This window comes from Megascapheus bottae, chromosome 4, assembly GCF_031878675.1.
Source record: "Megascapheus bottae isolate mThoBot1 chromosome 4, mThoBot2.hap1, whole genome shotgun sequence".
NCBI lineage: Eukaryota > Metazoa > Chordata > Mammalia > Rodentia > Geomyidae > Megascapheus > Megascapheus bottae.
In genome coordinates this window covers 60,442,599-60,463,669 of record NC_143512.1, presented here as the reverse complement: position 1 = coordinate 60,463,669, position 21,071 = coordinate 60,442,599, and the positions used below count along the sequence as shown (strand labels likewise).

The window sequence follows — 21,071 nt, the reverse complement described above, 5'->3', positions numbered from 1 at the left end:
CGTTGGTGACTCACACCTGTAATCCTAGTTATTCAAGAGGCTGAGGTCTAGAGGATTGTGTTTTGAAATAGTGCACGCAGAAAATATGTGAGATTCCATTTCTAAAACAACCAGTATCAAGCAGGGCTGGAAGCATGGCTCAAGTAGTAAAATACTGGTAGCCAAATGAGCAAGCAAGCTGAGTAAGTACAAGCCCAATACTAGAAAAAAAAATCAGAAAATACTACACAAAGACAGAAGTGCCCCTTGCAAGCCATTGTCATTGGCATTGTATCTTTACTAGCTTTTGTTGTAAACATTTTTACGGGTCATGTGAGGTTGTATTAAACTGAGTAATAACTTTTAGCACAGAAGTTATTTTGAAAAACTTCAGAACTTTTAAATGGGTTCAAAGAGCATTAAGCACAGTGTCAGAAATTCTCTAAGCTGTAATTCCAGAGTCCAGGATTTGTAGAAGGCTGGACTAAAGATTTGGCATGGACAAAAGATGATAGAAAAGAAATATAGGTATCTATTCAGATAGCATCTTCAAAAGTTGATATTTTTATTGCCTTTAGGTATGTATCAGTCAGCGGACTTGAATAAAGATAATAACCATGTATATATGTGTAGAGTGTATGTGAAAGGAAATTGTTCTGCTGCTACCTGGTATTTAGATCTGTTATAGGTGAGAATTTCACTAAATGTACATGCTTTCAGGATAGGGTCTACATGTAGTGGTATTCAAGCCCACAAGAGAAAGCTCCCAAACTTCTGTTTAACCTTTGGTTTTTGGAGCTCCCATTAAGAAGAGAGTTGGCCTTGGTTTCTGGAATTTTTCAGGCTATGTTCATCTCTTTTCTGCTAAGACTTTTGAGACACATAAGATTTAGAAACCTCTTAAGAGACTTAGAATCACCAGGAAGCAACTGAGTCAGGTGGGAACTCATCTTGGTAAGTAGGGAGGGGAAGATTGAGGTATACTGAAGAGTCATGGTGACTTTGCACCGATTATCTTGGATAAATTTCACCTAAAGCCTTGTGAGAATGAAACATGTTGTAGAGCACTCACTAGCTTTACCCTGGTGGGAATGGCTTTTCTCATTGAAAATCTTTCCTGTTGGAAAAAAATCACTTAATTAAATCATGATTATTATATGTTATGTAATTTCCTATCCTCTCTGTCTACCTTATTAATTGAATAAGCCATAGCTAGCACTGCTGTAAGTCCTGAAGTTTTGTTTAATAATGATGAATTTGTCTGGGACTACTTGGGTTCCCAGATTCATTAGACGAGTGCATCCAGATGGAAATCGTTGGTCTCAGCTTCCCCTTCTCCAATCACCCTATGCTGTAGAATACAGTCCTTGGTAAGGTATTTATTCCATTTCATGTTTTAGTTCTAAGTTACCTTTGAGATCTTATGTTAAACTCATGCCATATTTACTATTTAGGCTGGATTTCAGTCATGGTGGATACTGTTATCTCCCACTGGAGGAAATGAAAAGATAGTTTTATACCTTGCATACCTTGTTCCTTCTCTTTGGAATGTCATCCCTGCCCTTCTTTTGAAATCCTGCTCTCCACAGTCAGCACTTCCTCCATGCTGTCTACTGCGTCCTACACAGTGGCAGATGTCCTTTTTTCCTTCACTCATGGCACCTTGCCTATGCTTTGTGATGCTGTTGCCCGAGGGGGCAGTGAGAGTGCGCCATCTGTCTCTGTTGAGCCAGTGCTTGGCAGAGTTCTTTATGTGTAATACTGCTTCTGCATATTCTGCTGAGCTCAACTTCTGTGTCCATTCATTAGGTCCTGGAGGGCTCAAGAGCTATCTAAGGAAAGATGGATAGAGCACCCTGTTGGTATTGGCTCAGTTTTAAATAGGATCAGGGCAGAAAGAAATTGAAGATGAGAAACATGGCTTTCTTTAATTATTCAAAACCTCGATAGATGCCTGGTTTGCAGTTAGAGGTGGTTAGGTAGACCACTCAGGGGACTGAATTGGGAAGTAATGGGTTGATTCAGGAATTGCAAACTATCTTGTCAAAAAGGAAAATACTCATTGCTTATAAGTCATAATTCCTTAGGCCACATGTAATTAGATTTCTTTATAGGTGCAATCCATATTAGGGTAGCAGGACTTCTGATGGTTAAATGAGTTAAGGTCTCTAAAATACCCATCAGAGAACACTTATGACTCTCTATGACTCTGGAAAGTTAGGAAGGAGATAGTTTTCTTACTATGCAAGAATCTTCCATGTCTGAGCCTGAACCTGCTAGTGGTCTCCTGGTACCCGTTTCTTTGAATCTGTTTCCTCCAGAGTAGAATTATAGTGCAAAAGAATTGTCTTTCAATAGTAATTTTCAGATGTGTACTTTTGAACAAGAAAATAGTATAATACTGACCCAATACTATCTATGAAATTCCAAAAAAGCAATAGTTTATTTTTTCAGATTATCCTTTTTCTTCAGTATGCATAATGCTCTTAGATATCAAAAGTATAGATTATATTATTTGAAATTGGGTAGGGAACAGGGGAAAACAAGATGAAGGGTGGGAGTGGGGGGGGAGGGAAATGGGGACCAAGACATGAGAAAGGGTATCAATGTATGGGAATTAATGCACCATCTATCTGGCAAATACATCATGTAACCCTTCTATTAATTACAATAAAAATATATGGAAAAAAATAAATAAAAAAGTATAGATTATAGGTTAATGCTACCCAACATTTTGGATACTATATATTATTTGATTTGATTTTACTTTTTACTATCTAGTTTATCTGCTATCGTCATCTCTCTTCAGTATATTTATTGACTTTATGGACTTTTGTGACATTACTTACAGCATGCACTGCTTGCTTTGAGAGGGAGAATTACTTATATATTGCAACATCAGCCGCTGGTAACCACGGGCTGTCCACACACCTCTCAGTAGCTTTCAACACAGGCAGGACAACTTGTCATCAAGGGGAGGATGCCAGAATTGTGGAGTTTTCCATTGTCATTTGTCCATCTTGATTCCTCAGGGTGTGTTTGAACACACTTAGTGAATGACTGGGCAAAATTTAACAAGTGCTATTAGGAAAATTTATGGCACCATGTAGTATTCTGGTTTGGTCTGTTATTTCTCTAAAAGTGTGTTGCAAGATGGAGAAGCGTTGTGCACAGTTTCTTGACAGCTCGTGAGTTGAGAAGGCTTGGGAGGTCGAGGCTACCTCTGGTGACCCTCGCTCATAGTGACCAACAGCCTACTAGCCTCTCCACCATATGCATTTCTGAACCCCCTTCCTTCACGTTTCCCTCTACTTCTTTGTGTATCAGTATTAAGGTGGAATAACTCAAGATCTGTGATCTTTGCTGTAACATATTAACCCAAATGGGTTTAACTGTTTAGATATTATAGGTACTTATTTCTTGCTCAGTTAACATTCATAGTCAGTTCCCACATTGGTGGGCAGCTTCCTTTCCCATGCTCATCTGGGAGCTCAGGTTTTGGAATGGTGGCTGTCACCATTTTGAGACCCTGAAGGTCACTGTCTGTATTTGAGAATCACGTGGGGGAGGCCTGGAAGTAGCATACAACACTCCTACCCATTCTTCTGTTTCTGAGACAGTCACTTGGCCAAACCTGGGAAAGGAGCTTGGAATGATATCCTAGCCATAACAAGATGCTATAGACCTGTAGCTCATGCAACAGAAATAAATGTACCCACTGTTTTGTAGTCTGCAAGTTCAAGATCAACCTATTGTCAGAGTTGGTTTCTTTCGCGGCTTCTTGGTTTGCAGGTTGGCCACCTTCTCCCTGTGTTCTCAAGTGTCATTCCTCTGATCACTTGCATGTTTGATATCCATGTTAGTATCTAATTTCTTTTTTTTTTTTTAAATTCAGGACACAGATTAGGGCCTATCCTAATGGTCTTAAGTAACTTAACACCTCTTTAAAACCTATCTTCAAATAAAGTCACATTCTGAGATATTAGGGATTCAACTGTGAATAGGATAGGATGCAGTTCAATCCAAAACCAATGTAGTTTTTTTTTATTTGGGGGGGTACAGCTCACAGCCTCTTTCTTCTTCCCCATTTTGTAAGTTCATCTAGTTATATTTAATCGATTTACTGAAAATCAGAGGGAAGTTCTTTAATTTGGAGGTAGATTCAAACTTTGGCTCCCTTGCTTAATAGCTGATTTGTCTCTGAAGATCAGCATGCTTATTCTGAAATGGTGGTACAAATATCTATTTTACGAGGTGTTCAGAAGAACAGATGAAAACAAACAGACTAACAAAGAAGCTCCAAGATAAGCACAGGTATACAATATGGAGCATAGATATCTCAAGGCATCCAATTTTTCAAAATTAACTGTTTACTAACTGCCTTTTGGTTCCTTATGCAAATAATTACACAGAGAAATGTTTCCTCTAAATCCAAATAGAGCTCATTTTACTTTGCTTAGCTTAGGTTTATGAAAATAGCAGTAGCCTCTTTTTGTGCTAGTCCTGGGATTTGAATTCAAGGTCTGTGCGCTGTCCCTAAACTTCTTTTTGCTTAAGGCTAGTGCTCTACCCCTTGAAATCTCAGCCTTCTGAGTAGTTAGGATTGCAGGAATGACCACCAGTGCCTGGCAATGGTAGCTTGTTTTATGATATGCAGACATGGAAGGGTAATATCTATGTTCTGCCCTACCCTATAGCTGGCTTAACCAGAGACTCTTTGGATAATAGAGGAGTGAATCAGATATTCAGCCTCTTTTCTTTTTTGCCAGTCCTGAGGCTTGAACTCAGGGCCTGACTACCGTCTCTGGGTTTTCCTCAAGGCTAGTGTTCTACCACTTGAGCCACAGCACCATTTCTGGCTTTTCTATGTATGTGGTGAATTGAACCCTGGTCTTTGGGCATGTTAGGCAAGCACTCTACCACTAGGGAAAACTCCCAGCCCCTTCAGCCATTTTTCTTACCACATTTTTTTTTTTTTTTTGCCAGTCCTGGGCTTGAGCTCTGGGCATGAACCCTGTCCTTGGACTTTCTCAAGGCTAGAGCTCTACCACTTGAGCCTCAGCACCACTTCCGGCTTTTTTCTATGTATGTGGTACCGAGGAATTGAACCCGGGTCTTCGTGCATGCTAGACAAGCACTCTACCACTAGGCCAAACTCCCGGCCCCCACATCTTTTTATTATATAACCAATGATCTCTTTTCGTACAGTCTATATATACATGTGTAAAACAGAACTTTATGTTCATTTGTAACATGTTTTAAAATTTAAGATCCGATACTTTAACCCGAAAGCACCTTTGATGTTTATCAGTACCAAAACTTGCACCTTTGGCTATCAGAAGTAGAAATTCCAACATAATCTATCTTTTTTTTTTTACAATTAAAAGTATATGAGATTTAATTTTTATTTTTTTATTTTTTTATTGTAATTAGTAAAAGGGTTACATGATATTTGTCAGATAGAAGGTGCATTAATTCACATACATTGATACCCTTTCACATGTCTTGGTACCCGTTTCCCTCCCCCCCACACCCCCCACCCGTCTTGGTTTTCCCCCCTTCCCTATCAAATTTCAAATATCCAAATACAAATAAATTCAATATATCAGATAACAAAGTGAGATACTATACCAATATGAGATAACCAAGGGACAGCAAAGGAGATGAGAGACAACATAGTACATTAAGGACAACAATCATTCATTATATGGCTTTTGTTTCACTATCCTGGAGGTCCTTTCAATTAGCTTCACATTATATGTCCTTATGTATCAAGATTTTGCTCTATTGCAAATCTCTGCTAGTAGAGCCCAAGGTTTCTACTGATTATGACGAATGAGGGAAACCATTGAGCCTAAGTTCCTTTGAGTCTGGCTTACTTCACTTAATATGATTTTTTCTGTCTTTCCATTTCCTAACAAATGGGGCGATGTCATTTTTTCTGACAGCAGCATAGAATTCCATTGTGTACAAATACCACAACTTGTTGATCCACTCTTCAACTGAGGGACATCTAGGTTGGTTCCATATCTTTGCTATGGTGAATAGTGCTGCAATGAACATTGTTGTGCTAGTGGGTTTAGTATGTCCTTGTTTCTGGGTGGTTGGGTAAATGCCAAGTAGTGGAATTGCTGGGTCATAGGGGAGTTCTGTGTTTAGCCTTTTGAGGCACTGCCACACTGCTTTCCATAGTGGTTGAACGAGTTTGCACTCCCACCAACAGCCAACATAATCTATCTTAAGAAAGTAAATTTCTGGAGCTTGGAACCACATACACAGAAAAACCCAGTAGTAGTGCTGTGGCTCAAGTGGTGGAACACTAGCCTTGAGAAAGCTCAAGGACAGTGCCCCGGCCCTGAATTCAAGCCCCAGGACTGTAAAAAAAAAAAGAAAATCAATTTCTTCAGTTATATTACCAGAACACAAGCCTCTTATTCCTGGGGAGAGGTATGTGAGGATCAGAGGCCCTGGGACGCACTTCTGTTTCCTTGCAGACTTGTTGTCTCTGAGTGGACTTCACAAATCCTCATGGGAAGTAGACAACAGCAGCAATGTCAGGTCTCCAGCACAACAGCTAGAGGAAGGAAGAGATGGGCCACTTCTGGTGGCTCCTTCTTGAAGAGCAAGGAATTCTGTTCAGAAGCTCTTAGCAAACTTTCTCTTGTGTTTGTTAGCCTAAATAAGACCTGCCTCAGCTTATACTTACTTAGAAAGTTAATGGGATTATCCTCATCAGTCTGACCAACTTCTGAGGTCATTTCTGCTGAAGTTCAAGGTCATGGAAAGGAAATGAAAATGAGACAAATGACAAAACGAGGAAATGGAAACTGAGTAGATGCTAACAATACTGCAAATTTGTGTTGTAAGGTGATTTCTGACTACATACATAGTGAAATTTAGGAGATATATTTTCCGATGTATTTATGTATGTATGCATATATGTATGTATGTATAAACGCATGCATCTATCAATTTGTCTACACATGCATCTATCAATTTGTATATACCTATGTATATATATGCATGTAGGTATCTATGTATTTATCTGCCCATGTATGTATCAATTTGTGTATGTATGTATGTCTGTATCTATCTATCTATCATTCCTAGCATTTTAGAACTTATTTATGAGAAAGATGTTGCTTTGGCTTGGATATATATATATATATTTATAATTTATAGTTATTTTATTTGCTGGTATGGAGTTAAGTGTACCATGTTCATGTTAAAGCAGAGTTTTTCATGTCTTAATTTGATGGTTTGCAGGACAGGAAGTTAGGAATTTCCTCATGATTGCATGCTATTTGAATAATTCCAGTAAATAATGCTAAGTGCTCTTTGTGGTAACCATTTCATCTTGGTGCTTTTGTTCTTAATATTTTTAGTGGTTTCTTTTTAATTTATTTCTTTTTTCCCCTCTCCTTTTTGGTGTGATTAAAGTTGTCTGTGAAGGCTTGATTCTTCTCCCAGAAGAATAGAATCTGAGAAATTATTGATTTCAGATGATTGTTTTAGACCTGATTTATTCAGAGAGGTATCTTACAAAATTTTCCAGTAAATCTTTAGAATTTGGTATTCAGTTTAAACTAAATCATTCATTTTGATTTTAATGTTACAGAGAAGCCAAGGAAATATTCTTTCTTGATGTGACAATATATTATTGAAGCTGTTTTTAGATATTGGTAGTTTTTCTATTAGCTTCTAATTTTAATACTTTTTATGTTAAATCTTTTTGTAAATTTATTGAAAAGATACTACAATTTCAATAACACAATGGATTTATATGAATTATAACCATCTGCACTTGCATGGGCAGGAGGTGTTTATGGAGTCAACAGTGTATTTGTAGTACCTACAGAGACTCAAGGAATCTTCTCCTAATCTAGAATACCCTTCTCATTGTAAGTAATATCCAGTCAGTTAGGAAACTATAATTAAAATTTTAGACAAAGGGTTTAAAAAACTGTTGATCTTATAATGAAACTTTTAAACGCAGTATTATTCAGGTAGCTTTAAATTTAAAATCTGATGGTATTTTGTTATTTTCTCTCCTTTCCTTTTTTTTTCTTTTCTTTTTTTCCTTTCTGGACCTGGGGCTTCAACTCTCATCCTGTGCTCTGTTCCTGAGCTTCTTGGGCTCAAGACAAGTGCTCTGCCACATGAGCCACAGTCCTGCTTCTGGCTTTTTTGAGTAGTCTATTGGAGATAAGAGTCTCACGGAGTTTCCTGCCTAGGCATGACTTTGAACCATTATCTTCAGATCTCACAGTTTTTCTTTTTCTTTTTCTCCAGAGCTGGGGCTTGAACTAAAGACGGCTCTTGGTTAGCCTTTTCTGCTCACAGCTGAAGCTATACCACTTAAGTCATCCCTGTATTTCTGGCTTTTTGATGTCTATTGGAGATGAGAATGTTTTGGCTCTTTTGAGATCTCAGTGTTGTGTAGCTAGGAAAAAATATAATAAATTGAAAAATGTTATTTAGCCAAGTGCAGTGGCTCACACTTGCAATCCTAGCTACTCAGGAGGCTGAGATCTGAGGATCACAGTTCAAAGCCAGCCTGGGCACTAAAGTCCCTGAGACTCTTATCTCCAATTAACCACTAGAAAACCAGAAGTGCACTGTGGCTCCAAGGGCAGGACGGTAGCCTTGAGCTAAAGAGCTCAGGGACAGTGCCCAGGCCCAGAGTTCAAGCCTCCAACTGAGAAAAATAAATAAAATAAGATAAAATAATAAAAATATTATTTAAAAATATATTCCAGAATTAGAAGTGAAAATTCAAATATTCTTTCTGATGTAGCCTACACATTGAAAATAACAAATAATTATTATTTGAGTCAATTAGTTGAGAATATTTAAATGATGAATGATTAATGAAGCCCTACTATTGTCTTGGTGAAAATATGGAAATAACTTCTTTGGGAAGAAACTGAGTTACCAGGGGAAATTTAATGACCATGTACAACAAAAGAGCAAGAAATACTTCAGAAAGTTGGACACCATGTCAAAATTCCCATCCAGTTTGTATTGTATTAGGAAATATTCTAAAATTTTTCTTCTTTTGTTAATTTTTCTGTGGTACTTATCTTTTTATACAAATAGTGTTAGGAAACTTTGCTTTCCTGTCTTTTTAGACAAACTTTAAAATTAATAGAACCTTGCTCTAAAAGGGAAAAGCTCCATTGTGCCTTCTAAAAAACAATCTCTTATCTTCATTCTTTTGTTAACTCTTGGTAAATATGTTCAAGTGGTTTTGCAGAATTTTCTTTTGGGAATGTCCTTCTTGTACTTAACCATTTCCCAGAAGTTGGGCTTTTAGTTGGGTAAAAATGGGGCTACTAAGCTGGGTGCTGGTGGCTCAGGACTGTAATTCTAGCTACTCAGGAGGCTGAGATCTGAGGCTAGTGGTTTAAAGCCAGCTGGATAGGAAAGTCCATGAGATGCTTACATCCAATCAATCACCAGAAAACTAGAAGTGGCTCTCTGGCTCAAAGTGGTAGAGCACTAGCTTTGAGCAAAGAGATCAAGGACAGCATCCAGGCTCTGAGTTCAAGCCTTATGACTGGGGAAAAAATATCAATAGAAATGTTCTACTAGTATTTGTCAATTAAAAAATTACATTATTTTCTGCTTAATGCCTATGCCCAACTAATTAGATTTTTAGAAGTAGAATTACTAAAGGGTAAGTATTAATGTTATGAGCAGTTGGTACATACTTTATGTACTGCTTTCTTTGAAATTTCATCAGTAAGACATCATTTCAGTATATTTTTGACACTCATAGTTTGAGGGGTCAAAATGAGTTACTTTATATATAGTATTTTAAAAACTACAATTAAACATTTTTATTATCATTTTTTGAATAGGTCAATCATAGTTATCGTTCAATTTTGCTTTTAAGTTTCTGTAAGTTTTTGTCATATATATATGTATATATATATATATATTTTTTTGCCAGTCCTGGGCTTGGGTTCAGAGCATGAGCACAGTCCTTGGTTTTTTTCTTCAAGGCTAGAGCTCTACCACTTGAGTCACAGCACCACTTCTGGCTTTTTTTTCTATGTATGTGGTATCAAGGAATCGAACCCGAGTCTTTGTGCATGCTAGGAAAGCATTCTACCACTAGGCCAAACTCCTGGTTCCTGTCATATATATATATAATTTTTTCTTTCCATATATTTTTTATTGTAATTAATAGAAGGGTTACATTATATTCACCAGATAGAAGGTGCATTACTTCTCATACATTGATACCCTTTCTCATGTCTTGGTCCCCATTTCCCTCCCCCTCACTACCCCTCATCTTGTTTTCCCCCCTTCCCTATACAATTTCAAATAACCAAATACAAACATATCCAATATATCAGATAACAAAGTGAGATACTGTAACAGTATGAGATAACCAAGGGAGAGCAAAAGAGATGAGAGATAGCATAGTACATTAAGGACAACAATCACTCATTATGTGGCTCTTGTTTCTATATCCTGGAAGTCCTTTCATTTAGTGTCATACTATATGGCCTTAAATATCTAGGTTTTGCTCTATTGTATATCTCGGCTAGTAGAGCCCAGGGTTTCTAGTGATTATGACAAATGAGGGAAACCATTGAGCCTATGTTCCTTTGGCTAACTTCACTTAATAGGATTTTTTCTAAGTCTTTCCATTTCTTTACAAATGGGGTGATGTCGTTCTTTCTGACAGCAGCATAGAATTCCATTGTGTACAAATACCACATCTTGTTGATCCACTCATCAACTGAGGGACATCTAGGTTGGTCCCATATCTTTGCTATGGTAAAAAGTGCTGCAATGAACATCATTGTGCTAGTATGCCCTTGTTTCTGGATGATTGGGTAAATGCCAAGTAGTGGAATTGTTGGGTCATAGGGAAGCTCTATGTTTAGCCTTTTGAGGAACTGCCATACTGCTTTCCATAGTGGTTGAATGAGTTTGCACTCCCACCAACAATGTAGTAGTGATCCCTCCTGGCCACATCCCTGCCAGCATCTCTTGTTATTAGTTTTTTTGATCCTGGCCATTGTAACTGGAGTGAGGTGGAATCTTAGAGTTGTTTTGATTTTCATTTCTTTTATGTCCTGTCATATATTTAAAAATTTTATTTTATTGTTGTGGTGATATACAGAGGGGTTGCAGTTATGTTAATCAGGTAGTGAGTACATTACTTCTTGAACATTATTACTCTTTCCCTTGTTTTTCTCTCGCTTTCCTTCCCCCATTTCCCTCCCACTCAATTTTGTTTTTCCCTTACCTTCCCACTTTCAAGTATACAAATAAACCTTTATACAATAGACCAGGTACCAAAGTCAGATACAGTGACAACATGAGATAAACCTTAAGGGAAAAAGAAGGATAAAGAAATAGCTTCACATAGTACATTAGGAACAACAATCACAAAGCTAAACCGCTTGTTTCCATATCCTGGAGTTCATTTTGCTTAGCCTCATATGGCCTATATGCCATATATACATAGCTTTAGAGCTATTATGATCCTGTTAGAAGAATCCTAGCTGTATACTGATTGTTACAAATGAGGGAAACCATGAGCCTATGTTTCTTTGGTTTGGCTTACTTCATTTAATATGATTTTTTTCCCAAATCTTCCAATTCCTTACTAATGGGGCAATGTCATTCTTTCTGATGGTAGCATGGTGTTTTTTGAGAATTATGATATACATGTTTTCATATTTAAATCTACTGATGTTTTCCTATGTAATTTTTCTCCATTGCTTTACATTTAGGAAGTGTTTTTTAATTCACAGATTAGAAAGATATTGAAGATTCCCTCTCTTTTCTTTTTCCTTTTACTTTTTATGAGTCAAGTCATTGTGTCCTACCTTTAAAGTATAATATTAGGATTGGATAAAAAGCCTACCTGAAATGTCCAACTAATCATTTTATTCACTTACTCTCTCTAATTTTGATATTATGCTTACTAGAAATTTATTATATTAAGCTATCAGTGTAAGATAATATTTTGAAATTGTCATCTCAAGACTTTCTCTCTGCTGATCTAATCTTTTGAGGATTTGTTCATTTGGAACATTTATTTACTACCCTGCTTCTCTTTTGGCTCTGCTTTCTCTCTTTCTGTTTTCAATTTTTATTTCTTCACTTTCCAGAATTAAGGGAAAAAAATGGATCCACATGTGAGTGCTTGCAGGCAGCTGCACTGTGAGATTCAGCATTGTGTTCCCCGGGGTCTTATTAAGATTTCTTAACTTTAGAATGAGAACATGTGCAAGATAAGGAAAAGTACAGGGAGGAAAATAAATTAGTCTTACCACTCAAATATATTCTGATATTGTTAAATGCTATATGGAAAATTTGTTACAGGTTATATACAATATGGAAATAGATAAAATGCTCATATTAATATTATATAAATAAATGTACATTTTACTTTGTTAAGTTCTTCTTATAACAATTCCACACTTGTTTTCATTTGTTTTTTGGTGCTGGGACATGAACCTAAGGCCTGTGTGTGCTAGGCAGTCACTCTACTCTGAGTATATACTTAGTCCCGATTTTATGTCTTCATTAATATTTCTTTTTTTAAAATATTTTTTATTGTAATTAATAGAAGGGTTACATGATATTTGCCAGATAGGAGGTGCATTAATTCACATACATTGATACCCTTTCACATGTCTTCATTAATATTTCTTATAATGGAAGAAGATATTTAACTTATTCTAGTGCTTCTAGTAATTACTGACTGTGGAATCATATGTTATTGTTTCAGAAGTGATTGGATTTTAGAGTAATGATATGAACTGAATACCTAAGTTATCTCTCAGATGAAAATGTGCATGTATGTATTTGTGTGTATGTGCATTTCTTTCTTTTTTTTAGTATTGGATATTAAACTCAGTGCCTTATACTTGCTAGGCAAGTGCTCTATTGCTTGCTCTACCATTTTTTACCAGATGAAGTCTTGAATTTTTGCCTCTCTGCTGGCTTTGGACCTGGGATCCTCCTATCTACACCTCCTGCCTAGCTGGGATTAGAGGTCTGGCTGTATTTTTATGTTTTATAAGTCTGTGTCAACCACTGCTCAATTATTTTCTGCGCATTTCATAGTAAAATCAGAGGGGATAAGTAGAATGTACATTTCATGTTTCTTAGTTGCCCACCAGAGTCTTACACAATAGCAGCATTGTAGTCTAGAACAGATCCTTAGCTATAGATATCTCCAAAGTAAAAAGGAATCCAGAATTTTGAGGACAAGAAGAACTAGTGGGATGCCAAGTAAAATTTGTGAGATTTGGTGGCTATAAAATTGTTATAGTCAGGAGTTAGAAGGGGAAGGTGTGGTTAAGACCTGAATCTATAGAGGGATTCTAGCTTAAGACTTGAGTGTCAGGAAAAGCTGTGATGAGCAAGAGATTGGCCAATAGAGAAGAGGTTGTAGATGAGAGAATGGAGGTGGTGATGACAGTCCATACCCAGGGCAAATAGATAGTCATTTAGCTTTATCTCTGTGTGTGGCTGCAGCATTGTGGTTTAAAGCCACTAGAAGAACTGAGTAGTCTGAGCTTTATTATGAGAAGAGTCCTTGGTGAACCTGGTTTACATCTTCAAATTCTCATGACTTAGTTCAGTTGAGTTACATATTCAAAGTGTCTTTGTTGGACTATATGGAGAGGGTAAGAGAAAAGAATACTTTTAAGTCACCAACTATCAGTGTTTGGATCTATGTGTGTTTTTGGTGTAAGTAAAGCTTGTTTGACGCAGTTGGGTGCTCCTGCATTTGGTGTATAGATATTTAAAATGGTTATATCCTCCTAAAAAAGAGATCCCTTAATTAGTATGTAATAACCTTCTTTGACTCTTCTCACTAATTTTAATTTGAAGTCTATTTTTATTGGATAGAAGGATGGCAACTCCCTTATGGTTTATCCTCTGTTGTTGCTGTATCTGACTTTGGTACCTGGTGTATTGTATATACATTTATTTGCTTATTTGAATCAGGAAAGAGAAGGGGAAAAACAAGATGGTAAGTCAAGGGACAAAGAATGAACCAATAACAGCAATACTCACAAGACAATATGTTAGAAATGAACTCTACAACTTGGGAGTGTGTAACAGGAGGAAAAGTATGAGAAAAACAAAGGAAGGGGTAATAGTGTTCAAGAAGTAATTTGCCTACTACCTTACGAATGTAACTGTATCTCCATCACTAGGATAATAATAATAATAATCAATAATAATAATAATGGAATACTTTTAAGGAATACTGAGACCTTCTAAAACTCCCAGGATATTAGGGTGTGTGTTTTGGGGAAATGTGTTAGATTCTTGCTCTTTAGTGGGAACTTGAAAGGAGAAAAGTATATCCAATGAAGAGGCCAGTTGCCCCATGTGTAGAGAAAAGAAGGTCCATGAGAGGGTGCATGAGAAAGAGCTCTTCAACCCAGGGGGCGATCCTTTAGGATTAATGGTTTCAGCATTTAGACTTTATCACTTTCTTTTTGAATTATGAAGATTGTAGCAAAAGAGGAGGTTATACATAACCACCTACTTGCATCGTGTACATTCATGGTGTGTGTGTGTGTGTGTGTGTGTGTGTGTACGTGTACATGTGTACACCTTAGCTTTTGAACTCAGGGCCTGAGTACTGTTCTTGCGAGCGCTCAAGGGTAGCACTCTGCCACTTGAGCCACAGCTCCACTTCTGGACTTTTGGTGGTTAACTGGAGATGAGGATGTCACTGACTTTCCTGCCCAGGTTGGCATTGAACTGAAATCCTCAGCTCAGCCTCCTGAGTAGCTAGAATTACACGTGTGAGCCACTGGTGCCTGGCCTACTTGTATCTTTATATATTTATTTTTCACATGCACTCAAATGATGTAATATTATTTTTGAATCCTATTGTGTATGCAGTCAAATGGATCAAAACCCAGGTGATTATGATGCAAATTATATTTTAATTGTAAGTATATAAATATAGAATTGAAAACTTTCAAAAAAGAAGGTAAAGATCTGAGAGGTCATCCTACTGACCTCTCAAGTTCATTTTTCTTTGGTTTAGGTAATCTCATTATTTTATGAATTGTGGATATGAGAATATACTGACAGGGTGCATTCCTGTTGAACATTTTGATATATGTTATTTTGAGAAATATAATATGTGAGGCTTTATCTCCTATGTTAGAATTAGTTAAAATTAATAATTTATGCCAGTATTAGGGCCTTATGCTTATATTCTTGCTCAGTTTGCTTGATCACAGCTGCTGCTTTATTACTTGAGCTATGCCTCTGCCTTTTTTTTTCTAGTTGGAGATGATTTGTTGTTGGTTTTGGGGCTCGGACTCGGGCCTGGGCACTGTCTTGAGGGTTTTTGCTCAAGGCTAGCTCTCTACCACTTGGAGCCACAGCTCCACTTTTGGTTTTGGTTTGTTGGAAATGTGTCTCACAGACTTTCCTGCCTTGGCTGGCATTGAATTGCAATCCTCAGATCTCATCCTCTTAAGTAGCAAGGATTATATATGTGAGATACCCACCCACCCAGCAAGATGGTCTTTAAAGACAATGTTACCCATTCCTTCCCCCACCCCTCCCGTACTTCCTGTCACTCCCCACAAGTTGCATAGTAGATTCTTTTTTTGTGCTATTCTTTTTTTGTTTTGTTTTATTTTTGGGTAAGATCCTTGAGGATTTCTCTGCCTAGGTTGGCTTTAGTATTATAGATGTGAGCCAACGCTGCTTTACTCATCATTGAGAATTTAAAATGTGAGGTATCACACGAAGCAAAAGTTCATCCTGAAAACAGGCACCTTTTCTGTTTATCCCTGCATTCCCAGCACAAGGCATAGACAGGGCTTGACCCAGCATAGACACAGAATCAGTAGATGAAAGAAAGTGTGAGTGAGCCCTCAACCTTTGGACTTGTGGCATTCCCCTCCTCGTATTTCACTGTACTTTCCTCTCACTCCTAAAAGTTTTCCACTGTTAAATTAAGGAGGTTATTACCACATATAACTTGTAAATTAGTCCTGAATATATTATTGTCAACATTGTGACCTTTAAGAATTGTTCATTTTGGGTAGACATAGTTTCTATAATGACTATAATTTGTACTTTTTTTTTTCATTTTATTAGGGAAAAAAGCTCCTGTTTTATTTAGTAAGGAGATGATAGAGTCAATGAAAGAAGGCTCAGTTGTTGTGGATTTAGCAGCCGAGGCTGGTGGAAACTTTGAAACCACGAAGCCAGGAGAACTTTATATTCATAAGGTATAGCAAAAACAAAATCTTCTACCTTTGCATTGATTCTTAAATTTGTAGTGATTTGGTTAGGGTTCTATTTTCTTTTTCACGTATTGCAGGGTTTCATGTTTGCTAGGCAGAGAGCTCAGCTAGCCTGAGATCCATGTGAGAGAATGACATTCTTTTAAGAATTTGGAGATATTGAGGCCTGAAACTTCAAAAATTAAAATCAGATCCTTTGGAAATAATATATTTATGTCTGAGTGAGTGTGTGAGCACATACAAGTGTGCCTGTGTCTATGAAGACATGACTTCTCAGCTGCGCACTAACCGTGCATGTGAATTGTCCTAGAAAGAATGTGAGGTTGGGTAGGGTAGAACAAAGGACAATGGACCATGGTGACTGCATATGTTTTTTTGTTTTTGAATTTAGGGAGTAACTCACATAGGTTACACAGACCTTCCCAGCCGAATGGCCACGCAAGCCAGCACGCTGTATTCCAACAACATCACCAAACTCCTGAAGGCCATCAGTCCTGACAAAGATAATTTTTATTTTGAGGTGAAAGATGACTTTGACTTTGGTACTATGGATCATGTCATTAGAGGAACAGTAGTGATGAAGGTAAAGATGACTTTCCTCCTCTATCTTTATAGTTTGTTTAGGATTTCTATTCATTGAGGAATTCTGTTTTAGAAGAGAGCTGTATTCTAACAAAGCACTGATGTCATGGTTATGCCAGTAATAGCTGTTTGTTTAAGAATGTAAAATGACTAGAAGAAACAAAATTTCAAAGACTTCAGACGTATATATCCTGGAGGACCTTTCATTTAGTGTCATACTATATGGCCTTATGTACCTAGGTATTGTTCTATTGTAAATCTCTGCTAGGAGAGTCCAAGGTTTCTGCTGATTATGACAAATAAGGGAAACCATTGAGCCTATGTTCCTTTGAGTCTGGCTTACTTCACTTAATATGAGTTTTTTCTAAGTCTTTCCATTTCCTTACAAATGGGGTGAAGACATGAGAAAGGGTATCAATGTTTGTGAAGTAATACACCTTCTATCTGGTGAATATAATGTAACCTTTTTACTAATTACAATAAAAATATATGAAAGAAGAAGTATATACAACTCACTGAAAACACAGTGCTTCTCTTATTACGTTTTTGTTTTAATTGTTTCATGATTGAACAGATTTCCATAGTTTTACTACTGAATGCTTTAATTGAATAACAAGTTAACGTTTCCCTCTTTTCTTCATTATCTCTCTCCCATTTTATTACTTCCATATCATAGCACTTTTGAAAACCAGAAGCAAACTGCTTGCACAAAATAAAATTAAATGTCCTCTGCACTTGTCTGCTCATTTTAAGGGTTTGATTTATATTATTTTATTATTATTATTTTGTGGGTCATGGGGCTTGAACTTGGCCTGGGCGCTGTCCCTGACCTTTTCAGCTCAAGGCTACTGCCCTACCTTTGAGCCAAGCCCCATTTCCCGTTTTCTAAAGGTTAATTGGAGATAAGAAAATCAGGTCCTTTTGTGCCCAGGCTGGCTTTGAACCTTGATCCTCAGATCTCAGCCTCCTGAGTAGCTGGGATTACAGATGTGAGTCACCATGCCTGGCTTTAATTAATTTATTTTCTTGTTGCTTGTGGGACTTGAGCTCTGGGCCTGGGTGTTGTCCTTGAACTCTTTAGCTCAAGGGTAATGTCCTACCCCTTGAGCCACAGCACCACTTCTGGTTTTCTGGTGGTTAATTGGAGATGAGTCTTATGGATGTTAGTGCTTTGAACCGTGATCCTCAGATCTCAGCCTCCTGAGCAGTGAAGATTACAGGTGTGAGCCACTGCATCTGGCTTTTATATTATTTTATATGTCCCAGGCATATACAGACTATATAGCAAAAACATATGCATATTATATCAGCTATTAATATAAAATTATATTTGAAAAAGCAATATTTGTTTTAGCATAAATTATTCTTTATGGGTGGTTTTGAGATGACAATTCAACTTTTTATTTTCTGTGGGTAATGGGTTTGGAGGAGCTTTACCTCAGGGCCTTGAGCTTTCGCTTACCAAAAATGCTCTACCACCTGAGCCACACCTCCAGTCTGGCATTCCTTGCTGGTTAATTGGCCATAGAACCTTATGGACATTTCTGCACAGGCCGGCTTTCAGCTTCTATCTTCTGGATGTCAGCTTCCTGAGAAGCTAGGATTAAAAGTATGAACCACTGGTACCAGCTGAGCCTTAGCAAGAAAAATATTATTTTCTAATCTCTGTCAGGATGGCAAAGTAATTTTCCCAGCTCCCACACCAAAAAACATTCCTCAAGAAGCCCCAGTAAAACCGAAGACTGTGGCTGAGCTGGAAATGGAAAAGGTCGCTGCGGTCACTCCTTTCATGAAGACGATGAGAACGGCTTCAATGTGTACAGCAGGTGAGCATCCTAGGACTTGATCCTGATTGTTTGATTTTTTTGGTAGTATATTAGTTAGCAAAATTGTCAAAAATGTGGTGCTGTTTTCTTTTTCTTCTAACCGTCTTTGGGCTTGATGGACCAGTACTTGTTCTGTCTCTGAGGGGTTGGAGGCTACATCGACCCTTCTGGGCCCATCAGAATCACAGGACTAGTACTAGAGTAAAGGCACGTGAATTAACTCATTATGTTAAAGTGTTTCCTTTCATAAATGTTTTAACATTAACATTCTTATTTACATTAAATATATTCAGTAGTGATGAAATTCAGTTTGTAGTGGTGGTACATGCATATAAGTGTGTATCTAAGGGCTTTATTTTGTGCTCTGTAAATACCAGTTTTGATTATCTGTACAACTTGCTAAGACTGGAGACACCTGGTATTTGAAGAATAAATCACTACACAGTAAGCTCTAGCATATTCAACTAGCATTTTAAGTTACTTAGTTAAGATATGATTTTAGTTTTTACTATTTATAATTTTTCATCATTTCTTGATTTTTAAATGCATCTTCGTGAAAACACTACAGATTTATGGTAAAATAGGGGGAAATATTCAGTCTGGCAATGCCTCATTAGAAACTGAAATCTGTGTATTTGATTTTAAATTGGTTTCATTCTCCTAGAGCAAATTAAAGATGTTTAGATGTGCTTCATGCCAAAATAAAAAAAATAAAAACAAAAACAAGAAAGCAAACTATAAAGAACTGAAAGGCCCAGTGCAGGCACACAGAATTCTTGTAGCCTCAGCATCCTCTGAATTCCCTTGTGATCCCAGATGTTAGGAAGCTGAATGTGTAACACTGCTTAAATAAAGAACAAGTCTCAGCAAAATGACCCAAAAAGCTTCTGGTTGGGGATGTTGTGAATACATGGGACAATGTCCCTACTTGCACTCATTGGTGTTAAAAAAAAAAACAAAGAAGAAGCTAGATTCATGTGTTGTATGTGAAGTAATTTCCAAAGTTAGATTATGAGTGCTGGGAGTTTGGCTTAGTGATACAGTGCCTAGCATGCACGAAGACCTGGGTTTGATTCCTTGGTACCACATATATAGGGAAAAAAAGCCAGAAATGGTGCTGTGGTTCAAGTGGTAGAACTCTCACCTTGAGAAAACCCAAGGACAGTGCTCAGACCCTGAGCCCAAGCCAAGGACTGGCAAAGGAAAAGTCATGATGATTTAGATTTGTCGAGTCCAGACAGACAGCGTTTAATGTTGTTAAATAGTGATAAGCAAATCTTACATGTGTGATATGATTTGCATCGTTGATACTCAACACTGTGGATGATAGAAGTTCATGCCTCTTGATAGATGGGATCGGGGTAATGGATAGCACTTAATGAGTGCACAGCATTCTGTGAACTTATTTCTTGAAAGAATTACAGGAAGGTGTCATATTCTTCTCCAGATGAAGGCAAGGAGAGCTAATAATTTTGTGGAAGAGGACACTGAAGCATAGAAAGGTTAAATAACTTGTCTGAGATCATACACTAGCAAGCAGCTGAATGAAGATTTGAACCAAACAATGTGACTTAAGACACATGCTTAACCACAAGCCTATTCAGCTTCTCTGATTTTTTAACTGGATGGCAAAATGTTTTATTTGACTCTTCCTGTTGATGGTTAACAGACCATATATTAGAACCTTGGAAATGCGGAATGCGTTACTTGAGTCACAGCTCTACGGTAGGCATTTTGGTGGCTAATTGGAGATAAGGGTCTCCTGGACCCTTCTGTTTGGACTGGCTTTGAACTGAGATCATCCTCAGATCTTAGCTTCCTGAGTAACTAGGATTATAGGCATGAGCTTTGGGTACCTGGCTTGAAATCTTCAGTCTTGCTGAATGATTTAAAATAAAATTTGATGTTAGTGTGTAGGTGTTCTATCTCTGCCTACCAAGGGAAAAACATTCCTATTCAGGAAAATTAAATTCTAACTCTGCCATAGCCCATTTTCTTTTTTGTTTTTACTGACCACTGGGTAACCCTTTCTCCTTCTGCGGAACAGCCATCCACATGTTTGTTATTAAGGAAGGCGATAATTAAAAATGTATGTTCAGTGCTGACTATTTGTATTCTGCACATTCTTAATTTAATTTGTATTTTTTTTTCTTTTCTTTGTAAAATCTTGTTTGCTGACTTGGTGTTGAGGCTAGAGCTGACTGTTCAGCCAGCAGTCCAGCCGAGACTTGGGAGCAATTGCAAAACTTGTGTCTCGGGTGGGTGGAAGCCATATGTTTTGGGGAGGTGCTGGAGTGAATGAAAACCTTCCTACTCTTTTTAAAGCCCCTCTTCCTCAGCCAAATCTGAGAGTGACATAAAATTGGCCTCATAAAAGTCCTGTCTTATAAAGGTTATGTCTTGCACAAGTACAAAG

At 37.4% G+C, this 21,071-nt stretch overlaps 1 protein-coding gene across 3 annotated transcripts in view; it reads left to right on the top strand.

Moving 5' to 3' along the window:
• The window catches only part of Nnt (nicotinamide nucleotide transhydrogenase), a 101,808-nt gene that overhangs the window by 32,932 nt on the left and 47,805 nt on the right, over window positions 1–21,071 (top strand). For all 3 annotated transcript variants that reach the window (XM_090331966.1, XM_090331968.1, XM_090331967.1), the window contains exons 8-10: window positions 16,099–16,232; window positions 16,639–16,830; window positions 18,502–18,655. In XM_090331966.1, coding sequence (XP_090188092.1) covers window positions 16,099–16,232; window positions 16,639–16,830; window positions 18,502–18,655 — 480 coding nt within the window. The remainder of the gene's footprint in view (window positions 1–16,098; window positions 16,233–16,638; window positions 16,831–18,501; window positions 18,656–21,071) is intronic.